At 40.9% G+C, this 19,517-nt stretch overlaps 1 protein-coding gene across 3 annotated transcripts in view; it reads left to right on the top strand.

Moving 5' to 3' along the window:
* The window catches only part of Znf521 (zinc finger protein 521), a 284,260-nt gene that overhangs the window by 151,897 nt on the left and 112,846 nt on the right, over nucleotides 1-19,517 (top strand). For 2 of the 3 annotated variants that reach the window (XM_021150478.2, XM_021150480.2), the window contains one exon: nucleotides 2,963-3,047. In XM_021150478.2, coding sequence (XP_021006137.1) covers nucleotides 2,963-3,047 — 85 coding nt within the window. The remainder of the gene's footprint in view (nucleotides 1-2,962; nucleotides 3,048-19,517) is intronic. The other variant, XM_029471828.1, reaches the window with a different exon arrangement.

Raw genomic sequence — 19,517 nt, 5'->3', positions numbered from 1 at the left:
AAAAGTCTCTTTTAAAAATGGGACTAAATTAGCATTTCAAGTAAATTGACAACCTAAGCGTTGATCAAGGCCAATGTGGGGCCCAAACAATGGAAGTTCTGTTTCTACTTCACCTGCTTTTAAGAGAAATTATCTCACGTGACTTTTTTGTTGTTGTCTTTGATATAAATGGAAGCAATTGTCCTGAGGGAGGTGACAGTCCTCTTGTACTCGGCAGCAGTGCGGGGTCACCCCTCAGGCATCTGGCTTCACTTTGGGATCTGTTTATCCCTATTACTGAAGAAAGCTAACCATGTTGTAAAAGCCACTGGGCAGTCTGTTGTGAGGTGTGTGTCTCTGCTCTCGCCTGAGAAGGGGGCTAATGAGTCTGTCTATTAGACAGGAGATTCATCCTGCTCCTTAGAGCCTCAGCCAAGGTTTGGGACCAATGGTTGAAAGCAGGAAAAGGGAGAATTTGGGCCTAGAATTAGGGTGACTCCTTGGTAATGTCAGTTATGCAGAGCTCTCCCAGCATCGGATTTACAGGTGTGTGTTGTGTGCTCAGTGAGTGGTGTACAGGTGTGTACTGCCCTCAGATAGTTAGATAAGAATCTATTGGAATGAATACTTTATAGGCCATTTGAATTTACTATTCTAAAAACTGGAAAGTGAAAATGTTTTTTATGTATGCTGTTTGCATAGCATGGCTTTGTTTTGAGGAAACTGGGGCGGAGGTTGCTGAGCTGGGTGAAGCTGCAGTACTTAGGCCTTATGGTGCCTTCCCTTGAATCTCTAGCTGGCTGCAGATTTGGGCACATGTAGATAAGAACATGACTATGTCGATATAAAACAGGAGAAAGCATTTTAGACACCGTGAGGGTGTAGAGAATTAGCTCTGTGAATTATCAATAGTGACACAAGCGTTTTCTTTCAATAAGAGAAAACTTACAAGGGTCTTTAAATGTGTCAGCTCATTTTGAAGATAGGCATAAGTGCTGCCATTTTATTACCTTGGCTTTTCAAGTGGTTTTGTTCTTTATTAGTGGACGAGAAGGAAAAAAAAGCCCTTAGTATATTCGAGCAACCTCCTTATCAGTCATAATTTTTGGAGACAGTTTTCGACATGTTCTGTGTTTTACTGTGCTAACAAGAGAAAAGACTAGCCATTAAGTTTATGTTTCTTTGTTTTTCAGCAAGGTCACATATCAGGAATGATGCTTGAAGTATGCTAATAAACAATATATAATGGAGGTCATCAGGGAGTAAGAAATATTTTCTAACTAGTTCTAAAGGGAAATATAGTTACAAAAGGGATGAATGTTATTTACACAGCACATGTTGCTCTATGCGTCACTGTCAAAGGGTCTCACGAACAGCTCCATGCAGTAAATCGTCTTCCTTGATTGTCAGGGTGTGGGAAGCCCTGGCTAGGTTTAGATTTGGTACACTCAGTCCACTGGATTCTAATGAACAACCACTACTGGGTTATTTAGATATGTGCATTGGAGACATGCCTGGACTTTTAGGGTTTGCTAGGTATAATGTCCCTTGTTGTAGAAGAAAATACTATGTAGATTATGACAAATAAGAAATACTTACATTTGTGGCACTTATCCTTTGTAATTTCAAGTGAAATTACACTTATTTTCATACTTTATGTTTTTATGTCCTAAACAACTTGAGCTTTTCACAATGCGCTATAATTTATGATTCATATTAACTTATGACTCCTATTTCATATTAATACCTATAGCAAAACATGTTATAGCACGCCAAGTGAAATAATAATCTATGGGAATTATTACAACCAAACATTACGTGTACACTTTTACAGATGGAATTTCCCCACATTTACAAGTGAACTATCCCTTAATTTTTCATTTCATCGTAGTAGATTTCATTTTTCAAGATGTTTTTTGATTGTAGACAGCGTGTAATGCGAAGGGATGTATGTGATGGTGTGTTCTATAGAACACCTTAGTTCTTTAATCACCGAGTCAACCCTACATGCACCGAGAGAGAATCAGTCTTGAGAACAGAAGGTCACACCGCATGCTTCATCTGAGATTTGAGAAACATTACTTCTTTTCCCATTTCTGTGTCACAGTGACATCGAGTGTGTCTGAGTTTGTGTGTGTATGCCCTAACCCCTATCATAAATACACTGCTCCGTCTATTTCACTGGACTGTGGTGTTTTATCTCGAACAATTTCCTAAGGAGAGAAAGTGCATATTCAAATGAGAGGAATTAGATCTCAGAAGCGTTACCTACACTTCTGACTGCACAAAAATACCTACCTTCTTAAAAGAATGATTTCGGGTTTTTGGATGTGTGTTAGTGTTTTGCCTGCCTTTGTGTCTGTGCGCTAGGTGCCACGTGCCTGTGGAAGTGACAAGGTGGCCACTCTCCTGAACATAGTATTACAGGGAGTTGTGAGCATCCAGGTAGGTTTTAGGAACAGAACCTGTGCCCACTGCTACAGCAGTAAGAGCTCTTAACTGCTAAGCCACCTCTCCAGCCCCATTGTCTAAAATGCTATGAACCTTAACTTACCAGTCATTTTACTTCTATATTTCTGGGAACAAAACTGCCATGATTTTAGTGAGAATTAAAACATGTCTGATACCTAAAGGCATTGGTTTTGAAACTGAGCCATGTGTTATAAGTACTTTTAATACTAGGGTCTAGTTTTGAGCTTAAGAGCACCTATATTATTTTGTTATCATTATTTCCTAATGTGGTGCCTTTGTTCCTTGTAAATGTAATAACGTGTACTGCTAGCTGTCAACTCTCAGTTTCTTGGTAAGATGCTCATGGAGCTTTGTCAGAGAAATCCACAGAATGTTAATTAGCCACATAGACAAAACCAACATCGTGGGAAGACCGTTCTGTGGCCAGAGGTTTTCCCTCAGTTTGTGTTGGGTGGGAGCATTTATTTATGCACATGTGTCTAAGCAATCACGTTCCTCCTTCTTTTCTCAGAAGAAGACCTACCAGTGTATCAAGTGTCAGATGGTTTTCTACAACGAGTGGGACATCCAGGTTCATGTGGCAAATCACATGATTGGTGAGTGAGACTCCGCCCCTTACTACTCATCCATTTTTCTCAGATGTGTGTACATCAGTGCCTATGTAATTAAACAGCATGAAGAATGAATTAATTGTTCTGCCATCAATGCTTTACCTAGGCGTGATTGATTTTTTTTTATTCCTCTTATTAGCCCTGGTAAGGCATTAGCGCGCTCTCTTTTCTGCGAGGGCTAGTTTAGACTTCTGCAGAGGATTATTTGCGTTCTGCCAGTCAAAGCACAGGTGATTAGCAAATTAAACTTCTAATCATTTTTGCATTATTGAAAACTAACAGGAATGGTTAATGAACTGGATGTTAGCTTTCCATAGAGTTTTAGACAGGTTTTAATTTCAGAAGTTGTTATGATAATGGCACTGCTGTGTGTTGCTTAAGCATCTTTGTATCAAACCCTGAAGTGGTGAGTTTTGTGATGGGGAAACATAAATAATTTAAATTGCCATAAAATAGTTTTATAAGTATGTTTTCAGCAGCCTGGAAATAATAATGATCATAAAGATCATGTAAAGAATTCAGGAATCAGTTTTTTATTTCGCACGAATTTTTCCACAGATCTTTGTAGAAGTGGATAGGGAGACCTCTGACGTTACTCTAGGCCAGTGATTTTTAGAATCGTGCGTGTATTAGCTAGGCTGGAACTAAAGTGACAGCTTTTCCACTTATCCATGGTGTCCCATTATCCACCCATTCCTCAGGGGTTACTGCCTGGTTCCTGTTTTTTAATTTGATAATCACTTAGTAATAGTGCTAAGAGTTGTACCAGCCAATTAAACTTTATCAAGCACATCTTTTGCTACTAATAAAATGACAATTGCTATTATTGTATACTATTTTTGTTACTCATTTGTATTTTTATACCATGAGGGTTTTGTTTATTTATTTCATACTTACTTCTTGGTGTTTTATAAACTCATAAATAAGTAGAATATAATATTTTGAAGTCTGATTAACCCTATATTCACCTAATAAAAATTTTGTAATATAGAAAAGCAAGTTCAACATTTTTAGACATGGAGTTTGTTTCCAGGGTTGGGGGACTATCTTGTATTGCACAGCAAGGAGCGGAGCTCTAAGAAAGTACATTCTAGGGTGACTCCAACTGTCGCCCCTGCTCAGGGAAGACTGACCACAGCAGAACTTGCCACATATTTTATTAAAAGTCAGGACCATGTTGGAAAAATTAATATCTTCTCAATAGCCTTAGCTGTTTTTCAATGATAAGTTTTTTTGGGGGGCAATTGTTACTTATAAATAAAACGGCCAACTGCAACCTGCAACATATGCACGGCAGTGGAAGTATTGATCAGTTTATGTCTTTGTGTTCCATATTTAAGTATGAAGATTATTAGTGATTTCTTATGCCTTAAGATAATATATATTCGTTGCCATGGCGGGATAGTATTAAAAGATCTTCTTAAGCACTGAGAAGATAATCACAGCATGGAAGGGATTCAGAGAATGTTCTGTGCAAATTGCCTCCTGTTCAGAATCCTGGAAAAAAAAAAAGTTCATGTGAACTTCCACAGTTGCCTCTTTTTTTTTTTTTTTTTTTTAAGAAAAAGGGATAGGACAACCTGAACGATTCCTTCCACATGGTACCTGCTCACAGTTCCATGTCTCCATCTCTTCACTGTGGCTTGGTGGCAGCAGTCACAGATTCCGCCTCATGCTCCAAGTTGCAATAGTCTTGACCTTCAAGTGTTCCAGTTACTAAAACGTGCAGTGAGTCCTGCTTCTCTCCAGATCCCTTCAGTGTAAATTGAATCTCTGGGTTTCTAATTTATCCACCTTGCTAATGAGCATACAGGAAGTATCTCAGCCACTGTGTTAATATCTCTGCCACAAGTAGGATCTAGACTGAATATTGAGTGTGAAGGTACACTTGGCTTTCCCATCTCACTGTCAATCTGCGACTCCCCCTGGCTCATCCCCCCACTTTCTCTATCCCCTTCTCTTCCTGTTTATCTTACGTTCGTTCCTCCAGTCCTTCATTAGTGCTCTCCCGTCTTCCCCCTCTCAGTAATAGTGGATTAATATGACACTCACCTCCTCTTGGGATCTTAGCATTTAACAATTCACCATCTTTCAGAGATGCAAATCCCTTTCATTTTCACGGAGGGCCTGATTATTTAATATTCAGGCTATTTTTTTAAATAATAAAATATGTGATTCTCTTGCACTCGAGGCCTAAACAAATGAATAGTATCCACTTAATTGCTCTGTCTGTTGACCAGGCATCCAAGTTCTTAAACTCCATTCTCCTTGTTAATATCTAGAGAGAAAATGTGAAGCAGGAGGGAGTCGCCAAGGCTAAGATGCCCCTTTTTAAAATCCCAGTGTGATACTTAGTCTTTCAAATGAGGCAGGCAGCATTATTTTGTTGGCTAAAATACCTCCATTGAGGCTGGGTATTTTTAGATTGTGTATCAGTGTGTATTTTTTATCTAATAAAAAAATAATCTGAACTAGACGTTTAGTATGGGAAGAGGGATTAGGGACTGTCTGAAAGCCTCCTACTCTGTTAAAAGGGTGGGTGGTGTTTTGTAGCTTTCATTTTGCAAAACATCTAGAGGAAGGGCCCTGTCTCCTGACAGAAACATGGTCTAAGGATGCCTCAATGAGCTGGGACTCAAAAGCCCCCTATAGCCTCATCCTTTGCTTTTGGGGGGGAGGGGAGCAATACGTTTTTCAAGTAACCTCCAAGCCTCCTCTTACTGGATACACTGGTTTCATGCAATTGATGAGGACATTTGAGAAAGGAAACCCATTGATATTTCCACCAGGAGCATGAGGGAAGTGTCCTTAAGTTCCGTTTGCAGCTAGGTATGGACACATGATCTCAGTTGCAGGAGTAATTACTTGACAAAAGTGTGCCAGGGCCTTGTGTATGCTTATTAAGGAAAACATGAAACCTTTCCATTTACCACATTTTGACATGGTTTTGCATATTTATGAATACACGCGCGCGCACACACACACACACATATTCAGACCAGTAATTACTTAATTACTTAGGGCTTTTCTTCTTTGCACACACATATGCAGAGAATGAGCGAGAGGCTGGGGGAGGGAAAGAACTCCAGAATGTTTTAACAACTTTCCTAGAACAGGTTAACTAACTTCTGTGCAGATGAGAATGTTTTTGTCTTCCTTTGTTCCTTTCACACAGTCTTTGTTCATTTTTACCATAAAGAAGCCATTGTGCACCGTGACTTTTAATGCATATCTACCCTTCTATTTCTATCGAGTGGTAAAGATTTATTGTTATTTTCCTCTGTGAGATTTCGAGTTATACTATTATTTGGTACATATTAACAACAAAGAGGTGGAACCAGGAAATCTAAATGTGTTTAACCCAGCGAAGGGATTGCCTCATATAAAATTACGAGGCTCCACCGTAGTAGAGTAAATTTGTAAGTGCTTGGAATAAAGGGTTGTTAGGCATGAGATGATATAAAGAGGTGGCATTGCCAAGAACTGTTTACGAGGAGCTTAATTTTTTCACTCTGATAATTCTTGACCAATAATTACCAGCCTCTAATTATCTATTTTAGTTAGAAAGAAATTCTGTTCACTATGGAGGTTGGCACTGCCACTACTAACACATAAATCCCTAAAGAGATGAATGTGTTCCAAACAGCCACACACAACTGTCTCATGAACGCAGTGAGCAAATTGTGAGTGGCTGGTGATAGGCAACCAGCAGTATGCTCACTATGTAGGGCCAGTCAGCCTGACAAAGAAATGACCAAAGGGGAGAGAGGCCATTATCCTTGGAATGAATTATTGCAGCCGCTAACTTCCGAGAGAAGTAGTGAAGATACACTGTGGTCATTTCTCGCCCTCCTTCCCTAGTTCCTAGATCGATTATGGAGAACTGAACACAGATCATACACCTATGAATTACTTTGAAAAATCTACTTAGAAATAGCTTGTTTTCATTTCACTTATCTTTTCATGTTTTTATAAGATTGTATTGTAATGATTGCACATAAAGAATCATAATATCCCCATTTTGTTATTTAAAAAAAACTGGAAAAATTCAGATATGCTAGTGAGCTTATCCTTAAAGGTCAAACATGACGCTAACTAGCATTCTAGGAAGAAAATATATTTATCTCTTAGAGAAACAAAAGTGGAAATTGGTATAATAAACATTAGCTGGCCTGAGAAGTGCAATGCAATGATATTGGCAATTTTTATCCTGATCTCTGATACTCAGTATCTTCTGGACAAATATTTTTAAACCATGAAGAGACTCAACACATGTACAGTGCATTCAGGAATATATGTACCCCATGTGGTATGGAACATGCACTACGTCAAGACAATAAGAGTGTGTAAATCAGTTTAGTGGAATGGTGAAGTTGTAGTCTGTTCTTATGTAAGTGACATTCATATGCCTTGCAGTATGTCTGATGCCCAGGGTGACAGGGTATTGCCCCCCTTCTTTACCAGATGCCTTGTTTTCTAACTGATCACCAAGGTTTGATGGGGAGCTCTGTGCCATCTCTGAAACACTTTAACTTGAGACCTCTTGCTTTAGAATAGAGAAAACCTAACACATTGGGCTCTAGCATAGTTTTGGATTTTACTTGACTTTGAGAGAAATAACAAAATATTTTGACCTTTGCATATACTTTAAATTCTCTTCTTTCATTGGCAGTTATAAAACTAATGAAAAAAATGAATTTGTCATAAAATTTATAGGTATGACTGTATGTGAGGTGTAAGGTGTGTGTGTATATGTGTGTATATACGTACCTGAAAGAGATCATTCATACCATCATAAGGATTACAAAGTCATTGAGATCTTTGGAGCCATGATTTACATTCATTCTAAATGGGGCTATTGGATTTAAAAAAATTATTCATTTAATTACCTAAAAATTCAGGGAGTTAAGAAATCAAGCGTTTGATGTTGCATATGAGGAAATACTGGCTTATTTCATCAAGGGCTGGATTAAAAAAGATGAAATCTGGGCAGTTTAATGGTAAGAGAAAGCTACCCTCGTGTGGGCAATGCTGGCTTATTTGAAAAGCCCATAAAGGGTTTCTGCATGGGCCATACAAAAGGGGTACTTTCTCTTTAATAGCCATCTGTACAGGAGAGATGAGAAGTGGGCCAGGTCATCTCTCCTCAGCTGTCACGATATTAACGTAGGTAATGGAGCAAGCTCAGCGTTCTGCTGGGTGTTGTTTTTCATAGATGTTCATCGATTTACACAGATAATTCTATTTATTTCTTAGAGTTGGTCCAAGTGAGCCAGGCAGAATAACAAACACCAAAGCATTTCAGATGACTTTATCTTTGTTTATAACGTTAACTTTTGTCTAAAAAAACTGGTGTCACACCTACTGTGCAGATGGCCGCGTGATCTGTAAGCCAGCCAAAACATTTAAACAAATGTGTGATCTGGGGATAGATTAAATAAAGGAGAAAGTGGAGTGTGGGCCACAAATTCTAATAATCAGATAATTTTAAGTTGTGTGCAGTGTTGAGCCACGGCCACAGCGATAGCTGGGAGAGCCTGCCAATGGCAGCAAGGTGCCGCAGAGCTCTCAGGATGGAGTCGGTGGCCTGGTAGGCCCCGGCTTCAGAAGCACACGTCTGCTGTACAGCTGGCAGCTCTGTGTGGGGACATCAGATAAAACTTATGTAAAATGAAGTGTTATTGCTTAGTTTGAAATTATTCAGAGAGGGAATTTTTAGACAGTAACTGAAAACAGAATTCGTGTTACCAATGAAGCGGACTGTACATATGAAGAGGCTTTAATTATCTGCGCAATTTAACAAAAATTCAAGATGTATTCAAAAAGGGTGGCCAGTAGCATTATAGCTGTGCTGTTTGTTGAGAGCAAAGAGGGCTGTGGGAACTCCCCAAGCCTTGTCTACCAGTAGCCTTCCTGAAAGCAAGGGCAATTGAAAAGAAAAGTACCTTTGGAAAAAGGCACAGTCTTCAGGAGCCCAGCTGAGTTGTTTACAGTCACAAGCTTCAAAAGATTCAGAGTGACAAACTTTGTGCATGGCCCCGACGTGGGGTTAATTTATTAAAATGCAAATCGTGATGTTTATCCTCTTGTGTTTAGCAGCCATGGCTTACAAGAGTAATAGGTATTAGCAGTTAGTGTAGTGTCTGACTTACCCCAAAGAACATCTCCCAGACATTCCTTATGTTAACTTTCTGTAAGAAAGAAGGTTTTCTGAGCTCATAGACAGACCCACATTTCAGTTCCCTGTCACCTTTTAGGATATGCTGGCTTTACAGAGCCACAAAAGAACCTAGCTCTCAGGCAGAATGGCCGATAGCCTGGCCTGGCCTCCTGATCTCTACAGTGGGTAGGGGCAGTACCATGCAGTTTTGCTTCAGGGTCTCATTTTCTCCTCACTCTTGATTTCTGTAGTCTATTCCACATGAAGTTTGCAGAACATTTCTGAATGGAGGTATGGGAATTCATCAGCAATAAATAAATTAATCAGTTCAATGCAAGCACACCCATACAATTGAACCCACGCAAAAGCACGCTCACGTGCATATCATTCATATGGATCCTGACCTATTTACACAGGATCCAACTGCCCCCAGCCAAAGCAAAGGCCTCTGATGACCCGTTTAGATGGGTTATTTCTTAGATCCGGGGGCCATTGAAAGCAGTAAACAAAGGAGCCGAGAGCCAATATGGAGAGTGGGTGTCAACTTCAGCTGCTCATATTGTTGCATTTGGAGAGCTGACGGGGTTTCGTAGGTCACCTTTAGAATTATGCCTATGACAGCAGTAGCTACCTGCCAAGATTGCAAGGTATCTCACGGCTCTCAGGATGGCGCCTGTGGCCCGGTAGGCCTCAGTTGGAGGGGTACACATTTGCTGTACAGCTGGCTGCACCGTATGGGGCAGCCGTGTGGGCTGTTAGGGAGCTGGAAAGGAGACAAGCATGAAATTTCTTCTAACCCCAACTCTGTTTTTCTGTACTGTTGGCTGCTTCTCAGATCCTTGACAAAAAAACCAATCAGGCACCCTTTAATCCGCCTGTGATTACCACTGGTATAAAAAGAGAAGCATAATGAGGAAAAATGCCTCGTTTTGTTGCCTTCAAAAGCCAACAAATTGGAGTTAACTTGACAGGAAGTGGCTTAATAATTAGATTATTTATTTATTCCTGACACATATCCCCCTGTTACTAGTCTCAGGAGACCCTGTAGATGCTACGATTTTCAAGCTGCCATTACTTCGCTGTCTTCTGCGAACAAAGAAGCTACTGTCTATCAGTCAATTAAATGCAGTCTTTAAGCAGAGGCTGCGAAGTCCTCAATGGAGAGAGCCCAGGGACATTGTGGCTGATGATTCCTTTCTCTGTACTGTACATCACTCTCTGAACGAAGGTCCCCACAGAGACAGAACAAAGTCATGCATTAAAATATCACTTGTTGATTTGTTTGCTAATGAAGAGCCATTGGACTGTTTGTGTATTTCTGTGGCAAAAATTGTTGATAAAAGGGCCCACTTGCAAGTCTATCTCAGTTCATCTGCCCTGAGTGCTTGTTTAAGAGTTATTAAAATGAAAGTCAACAAACAGCAGAATTGGGGGGTGGAATCTCTGTAGTAACCAGTATCCTCACTCTTTCCATCCAGTTCAGCCCACAAGGGCAGGAAGCATGGGCAAGCAGTGTCCCCACAGCGGCTTTGCTGTAACACACACACACACACACACACACACACACACACACGCAGGCACACATACACTTTCTTTTCTTTTGTAGGCAAATGCCCTTTCTCAATGTTTAAGAGTGCTACCTTTCTGTTTTGTTTTGTTTTGGGGGGTTTTTGAGACAGGGTTTCTCTGTGTAGCCCTGGCTGTCCTGGAACTCACTTTGTAGACCAGGCTGGCCTCGAACTCAGAAATCTGCCTGCCTCTGCCTCTCAAGTGCTAGGATTAAAGGTGTGTGCCACCACCGCCTGGCTGAGTGCTATCTTTCAAAAATAATATGGTAGAATCTCTTTCAACAGATAATCTCTCAGATCCCTTTCCCTGGTTATTGAAAAGTATTTCTCTAACTATTTCTCTAACCTGAATATCCCTAGAAGTTTTAGAAGGGAGCTAATATAGGTGGCCATGTAGGTCAGAAGCAGGACCCCAGCCTTGTGTCCAGGACAGAACTATGTCTGTGCCTCTGTCTCTTCTTGTGTTGTCTTTCTCCTGTGAAATTTTATGTACATATTGGTGGTACTCAAGTTCCCTCTAGGCTCAGTGCCAGTGTCTTACCACATTCCTTATTTCTTTCTGCCTCAAGTTTGCCAAGTGTGCTGCCATCTTTGATACACTCCTGAGTTCTTGTTCAATGCCTTGTGGTTGGAATGGACAGCTGAGGTTCATCTGGAAGACTAAAGACCTATCTGAGTTTGGAAAGCTAGATAATATTATGACAGCCTTCTGATGAAATATGTAGCTGTGGCTCAGCTACTGAAAGAGATATCTACATTTGGAGTTTAAACTCTGGACTTCAGAAAGTGCTTCTCTCTGTTGCACCAGAATTTGTAAAGAGCATTCAAGTATTTAACTCTGGCTTTCACAACTATCCCACAACAGACTTTAAAGCACCAATTCAGGCATCGCCAGATTGCTGTATCTCCTCTCTCTACCCTGTTATTCCAACTCATTTGTTAGAAAAAGCTTAGGTACTCGGAGGTGTTCTATAATAGAAAATGAATTTGAAACCCTTTCATTAATTGGTGATTAATATGTTTCAGGATTAGTTTAAGCAGGGCTCTACCTCCTGCCCAGTCAAGTATGTTCTGGTTAATATCCAATTATCTGCACCTTCGTCGTTATTATGTCTTAATATTTCGGATATGATACCAGAAACTTGAGAGTCATGCTAATGAGGAGCATAGAGCAAGAATTAACCAATGACATACTCAATGATCCTTGGTGTAGAGTCTCCTTCCTTTCCCCGAACACATCGCTTCAGCGTCCTGGGAGCCCTGACTGAGAAGGCAGACTTCCAGCTACAGCAGACGAGAATTAGAAAATCAATTGTTCTCCCCTTTAAATAATATGATCGTGAATTTGCAGTGTGTTCACCTCAAACCATTGTTTCATTTCATTTCTCAGAGGATAAAATAGGACTCAGCGAACCTATTTGTGTTTCCCAAACAGGAAATGCTGCGTTCTTTCACCTCTCCCTTTAAACAAGCTGCACGTAGTTTTGCCTCCAATGGATGTTTAATTCAGACTAATTTGGTGTCCCTGTAATATTTCGCTAAGGAAACATGTTTCCCTTGCCAATCTTTTATTCTGTTTCTCCAAGACACAGTGCCATGCTGTAGACTGGCCACACCTCCATTCAGTGGGGTTTTTTTTTCCAGGTCCATTCACTTTTGAGAGATCTGACTTGGCTCCCAGGAGCTGTGGCTGCTGTGATGGCTTGTGCCTGGTATGACTGTGTGGTGCCTGTGTCATTATGTGGTGTCACCGGTGTTCTGTGTGTTACCTTTCCTGTGCCATAACAGAGCCACATCAGTCCTTCGCAGTGAAGGGTGATTGTCACACAGGGATCCCTACCTGGGGGTCCATTCTTTTTGTTGTTATTGTTACTGACCATGTTCTTAACTCCCTCGATGCACAACTTGCTGTTGGCCACCAATGCACCATGGAAGAGATCTTGAAGAACAAAACAAACATCATTTTTTCTTCTCTGAGGAACATGCCAATAACATTCGATTCCAAAGCCAGATAGTGCAGGGCTTCTCTTTGGTTCTTTATAGCACCTGACTTTCTTGAGTTCATTTACAATGTTCTTTCCCTCAGCTACTCAAAGAATGAGGCAATGAGGAGGAGAGGGCACACATTACATTTTTCCATGTTGTATGCAGATGTTATTAATCGATAGTGAATGAATGGCAGTGCATCCTAATGCAAGCCTCCCCGAAAACCCTTTAGTAATTTACAAAGGCATCTAGATGGCAAAACTGGTTCAGCACCAGGGTTTCATGACCGATAATTTTACAATGCTCCTTAAAACAAAGTAATTAGTACCCCAGCCTCTGGCTGAACACAATTGTGTCTTTGCTTCTCTGTCTCCCCTCTATATCATCTTTCTCCTTTCTCTTTATTTTGTATTCTTCTATTGCCATGTCAGGAATGCTCAGTGTTTTCTCTACATAAGACCTCAGAGGCTTAGCATATTCTCTGTCTATTTCTGCCCCAAGTTTGCAGTGTGCAGTGCCCATCTCTTATACATGTCTCCATTTGTAGTAAATTCTGTAAATAAATGGTTTTCCTTATTTTCTGATCCCAGCTGTGTTCTCTACAAACTAATAACAAACCAACTTGGGTTGAACTCAGAGATCGTATGTGCTCATTGAAAGCACTGTGAAGACAGGTTTATCCTCTGAAGAGTTGTGTAGCAAGTCTTTGGTGGCTGCTGATCTCTTTGGTGTCATAAACATGGGATCTGTGACCATGTTTCTCCCAGCTCTGAGTGTATCTGTTTTTCCTCCTCTGAGGCTATGCAGCATTCAAGTTAAAAACTGGACTGAGCACTGACACACGTTCAATTGAACCATCAAGTCTTTTAAAACTGCCTGGCCATGACGCCAGTCTCAGGCTGTCCGACCATACACACTTCCGATTGTGGGCCAAAGAGCATTGATTTTTTTAGCTGTCATTTCTAGGGCACATACTGTAGAATTGAAATTTAAAACTTAATCCATTCAGTAATGCAATTAATTTTTAATGTGCAGTAATACTAATTGAAATGGCTTGAATTTAGGAAGTCACCACAAGACATTTTCAGAAGCAAGTGTCTCCACTCAGGACCTGAAGAGTAGGTGAACACTGTCTCACTGTTTACTGAGGAGACGCTCACTCGCGCTGCAGGTCTCCAGCTGAAAGGCACTTTCTTCAAATTACAGGAGAATATGTATTTCTAAGAAGACAGCTATGGTTTGGGGGGGAAATTTCCTACGTAAATGTTATTTTTTCAGTGTATAATTTAGCAAGAAATATTTAAACAGGTTTGCAAAGCCAATCTTAATGAGCTAAGAAAGTCCTTGGCAATAGCTGCAAATGAAGTCACTCTCCAACCATGTCACAGTCAACACTGAGATGTATAGACATTGTGTCTGGCAAATTTCACTGTGTGATGTGTTTTGTATTTGTGAGATCATTTTACTTAAAAGTTTTAATTAAAAGTGTCACAATCAAAATCAGCATTCTGGATGGGCAATCTCATTATATATTATACTTGGACTTGAGATATTATTTTCAGATTTGATGGACGTGGTAATCTGTTGTTGCTTTTTGGTGTGTTTATGTTCTGCCAAATTGATGCGATATCCTACTTTCTTATATTCCAATGCTTTAACCCTTACATACTATTTCAAAAAGGCCTTTTAAATCCCCCGTGAGAGGTTTTTCCTTGCCACAATACAGCAAATTTTTCACAGTAAAAAACAAATAGGTTTTCAGTCATTTCTATACTATAAAACGTTCTTGGAGCACATTTATCTGCTAGTAAATGAGGACTTTTTAAAATGCATCAGTTCTGATGAATGGGCTTGCACGGTGTTCAGAACGAGCACAGCATTAAGTTAGGAAAGTGCGAAAGCTCTGTACATCATGCTCTTGCAGCCCTCACGTTATAGTATTTAATAACCGATAGAGCTGTTAAATATTTAGTGCAGGTTCCCTCATAACCCTAGCATCTATTCAAATGGGATTTTAAGACAGTTTTGCAGCACATAAGTAAAAATGATATCCGAGAACTTGAAGCAATTGTAGCGTGGCATATTTTCTAAATGAAGTGTAGGCTAACGTGGTACCAATGAGTTCAACAGATCTGCACCAGGAAACCTTGGATTCAGAGTTGAAACTGACTTTCATTTCTCTCATGGCTAAATCGTGGGTGCTGTGGAGATCCACAAAGAACACGAAATTGGAACTGTGGTGTGATGAAAGGAGAGAGCTTACTTGTGATCATTCTAAGCCTTGCAAACATCAGCTGAACTTTATAGTGAGCATCTCCTCTGTTTTCACTTAATAAGGGGAACAAAAGGAGGAACAATGAGAGAAAATCAATTGATAATCCATCCCATCTGGATTAGCCAATCACAGTGTGGGGAGCACGGTGAGCTCTGCTAACATCTGTTTTGGGTGTGCTGTGGCAAATACTGGAATATAAGAAATTGTTGTAGACAATTGCTGTAGATCATTTCGGGTAATATCTGATAGCTATTATCCAAACAATAATTGCTCTTTTAATCTGGGATGGACATTAGTCTGTAAGTGTCCTCTGTGATAATCTACAGTCTGTGTGATGCTGCAGTCACAGCTGGCCTGGTGGTGGTGGTAGGTTAGAACGCACATACTCCCTTGCTGCTCTGTCCTGTAGCCAGCCTTGAAGCTGTAAAGATACAGGTGGCTAAGTTTGGCTCCACTCTCTAAGTAGTGTGGGTTGGAGTCTTCTCAGAGCCTATTTGTCCACCTCTCATTTCTGTCCTGTTTGATTTGCAGTCGGTGGCCACAGAACTCATTCAAACCGCACAGATACACAGGCCCTCTGTAGAAGATAGTCTCCTGCTCTGGACAAGCAGAAACATACGAATCCTGATAGCAGAGGGGAAATACACTTTGTTTTGCCATTGTGTGTGTCACATGGATGCCCAAATGAAGTATTTCATGAGAAAGAATGGATAAAGGAGATGGCTTCATGTCTACATGGAGCAGAGGGGAAAGATAGCAAGACGTGCTTTAGGTATAGGTATGTTTAATATGCAATGCTTGATGTATGTTGACCTCAGGTTACAAGAGTAGAAAATCCCATTTTCCAGCTTGTTTCAAATGAAGTAAAAATGCTGCTTCAGTTGGTTTATGCTACTCACATTGGGAAAGGTGCTTATACTGTGATAATTATCATCAAGGAATATTAATGTGTTCAGCATTTGTAACCCAAAAACTCATTATAGCTTAAGCTGTGCATCATCTGTGAAGAGAGAGCTTTGCCAGAACCCGCTCATCACAGGGGTTGCCTCCTGCTTGCTGTGGAGTGGTCAGAGTACTGTGAGAGGTCACTCGGGCTATTTTTGAAAGCTGAAGTTTTGCAGTTTTTGAATCGCTACCTTCTGTCTAAAGGGCTCATTGTTTTCTGTCTCCAAATGGCCTTCTTCATAATGAATGCATAGAAAAGTGCAAGAAAGAATAAGATTCCATCAATGAGAGGGAGCTGTGCCTCATGATGTCAAACATGAGAGGGCTGCCGTGTGCGGTCCATACCAAGATAATTGAAGTGTTTGTGTCCCCTCTGCTGTCACTGAGTGAGGGAAGCATTTACAATGGTTTCCACAGTGTGGGTGCCCTTGGGTTTCAGATGGAAATGCCCCATTGGGGCTCCACTTCACAGCCCTCTGGCTGGAAAGTGTGTAAGACTGCAGGGTCAGCCTTCCTCTCTGAGCAGCAGAGTCCTTAATTAGTCTGTGACAATCTTTCTTATGAGCCTGAACTGCCCGCCGGATGGCCTCTCACACATTGAAGACATCTATGTAATTCACAGATAGATGTTTTTATGCATCTGCTTAAAATCACTTGGTGGAGACCCAGACTTATGGGAAACAGAATCCCTGGGCCTTCCCCAGCACCCTGGCACTTAATCTGATTAAAAGACCACCACTAGTGACCATAGGTGCTTGGTTTGCTCAGAAACTGAGCTCACCTGTGTTGGACAGCTTCCTGCAAGGGAACCCTGTTCCTGTGATAGTTTCACATGATTAAATCCCATTATTTTCCCCTACTGATCCATCGTCTGTCATTTCCCATAAGTCACCTTGCTGCCTGCTCTGTGTTATGGTTTGTATAGGCCAGGCAGAGAGCAGGAAGGCTCAGCTCTATCAGCCTGTCTGGCTTTGCAGGGCTGCTGTGTTTCAGAGGTCAAACTGTGAACCTGGCCTTGCTCCTGGGAGGACTAGAAAAATATGTTTCATAACTTCCCATAGACTTAAGTGAAGAGGAGGAAGGAAATCCATGAAGCCCATAGGCTGCGTTTAGATGAGCTGTTAGGTGGAAATTCATCAAGCAGGAGAGCTGACTGGTGTTGAGGAGGCTCCCTCACCGTGAGGGGTCACTGCCTTGGGTCCAGAACCAGTCCTTGCTGAGGGCTTTGGGGGCTAGGGTAATCATTCAAATAGCCCAGCAGGCACAGACACACAAGTTGATAATCTCCAGGCAAGTTGCTGAAATGGGAACTTACTTACCTGCTACAATCACTTACATGAAGGAATGCTGACATACTGAGGGCCAGGAATTCAGCACATCCAGCGACCGCAGGCTGGTTCCTGTGAAAGCAATTTGTTTCGGTGTTGTTGTTGTTGTTGTTTGCTTTTGAAGGCAATGGAACCTTAATTTTATTCTGCAGAGCACTAATGCTACGTAATGGATGAATGTCTTGGACTCAGACCAGGCTCTGGGTAGTTGGGGGCTGAAGCCCCAGCAGTGTAATGCAGTGATACTGTGGTAGCACGATTTCTATGAGAATGGAAACTTAATAATCTTTATGAATTTTGAGTAACTCATAACTCCACTTCCTCACCCAAAGATATATTATGAAAAGATTGCTTCTAAATCCTTCAGACATTCTCTGCACTTATGATACATGCCACCCTCTTTACCTTGAGGCGTTAGAAATGGATGTGGCTTCATCTCTTCATAAGAGATAAAAATGTATACTTTGGAAGGAGCAAATTGCATTTGCCTGCTTAAGTTCTCTCTTTGCACATGATGTGGGGGATCCAAACGTGAAGAATTGCTTTTGACATTATTCTCTGCCTCCGATGTCCCAGGCCATTACATTCCTACGCTGAAATGCCCTGTCACGGCAGAAATGTGAGGTAGAAAACCCGGAAAGACACTGCACCCTGAGCCCATGTCCTTTGCTGTAACCCTCATTTCTTTAATCATTCAAATGGTTTGATTTGTCTCAGTGATGAAGTAGTTATTGAATAGCGTGCATCTCTCAAAGAAGTATGACCTAGTGGCGGTTTGTTTGGGGTCAACAAAGAGTGTTGTTCATTTCTAGAGGAAATAGTGATTTTTAGCTCTTTCTAAAATTCCATTTCACATACTTTTTAACTTGAACCAAAATAAAAATTTTAGTACATATCCTGCACTCCAGACATATTACTGTAATTTCTAATTCAAGCTTTCTTTTTTTAAAAGAAGAAATGCTTGGAGCTTTCTTTACATGTTGGGGTGTGTGTGTGTGTGTGTGTGTGTGTCTGTCTGTCTGCCTGCCTGCCTGCCTGCCTGCCTGTTTCCAGTAGCAGTCTTTCCCACCACACACTCACTGCTGGACCACTCCCTGTTTTGTGTTTAACATGCTTCCAACAGCTCAGAGAGCTTGGACTAACGTGAAATGAAAACCATGGAGCTTCTATTGCAGTCTGATGTTTGAAAGAAAGATATTGGAAAAGGATGGCTTTTGGCTTTGCTCCCTTTTTAGGTGTAATTGCTGCATTTTCATTAGGACTTGGAAGAGTTTCCTGTGGTTAAATTTAATCAAATGGCTCAGAATAACAAACTTGTACACTCAAAAGTCCAGGAGAGTTTTGTACGAAACATGATTTTTTTTTTAATACAGAGTTCATATACACTTAAAATATATCCATGCATGCATCTACCACACACACACACACACACACACACACACACACACATACACACGCACACACATTCTACACATGACCATCACTAGCAAGAACAAGAAGGTTGCAGAACGTTATGAGATACTATCACAAGCTAAATCTCTTCTCTTTTGTTGTGTGCTGTTAAATGGTCATGTCTAGACTTCTGAATCATATAAAAGGATCTGGGGTTCTTCAGTTATGGCAAGAACCAAAACTTGAGTGCTTATGTTCTTCTGGGCTATGGTGTGTGGTCACTACCATTACTGTTATTAAGCAGCTGGGGAAATTGAGGAAGGCAGTAGCGTGTTTGCACTTATGGAGACAGAGTCATTTCTGAAGTTTAATGCCTTGTAGACTTCAAACAATGCTCTATTCTCTATTTGTCTAGTGATGTCTTTCCTAGCTGTTGAGCTGGGAAGACTGTGTCCCTGTTGTTTCAAAGTCTAATGTGGATGCCATTCCCTAGACAACAGGACTAACCTTTGATTTAGAAAAGAAGAGGAGGAGGAGGAGAAGGAGGAGGGTAAAATAGTATGCTTTTTCCATAAAAGGTGTTAAGCGTTTAGTGTAGTTATTCTATTCCATTTTCATAAAACCTATTGCTTCAAAAGAGCTAAGTTAGAGCTGGGCGTGATGGCGCATGCCTTTAATCCAGCACTCGGGAGGCAGAGGCAGGCAGATTTCTGAGTTCAAGGCCAGCCGGGTCTACAAAGTGAGTTTCAGGACAGCCAGAGCTGTACAGAGAAACCCTGTCTCAAAAAACAACAAAAAAAA

This window comes from Mus caroli, chromosome 18 (genome assembly GCF_900094665.2).
Source record: "Mus caroli chromosome 18, CAROLI_EIJ_v1.1, whole genome shotgun sequence".
NCBI lineage: Eukaryota > Metazoa > Chordata > Mammalia > Rodentia > Muridae > Mus > Mus caroli.
This window is presented reverse-complemented; position numbering and strand designations above follow the sequence as displayed.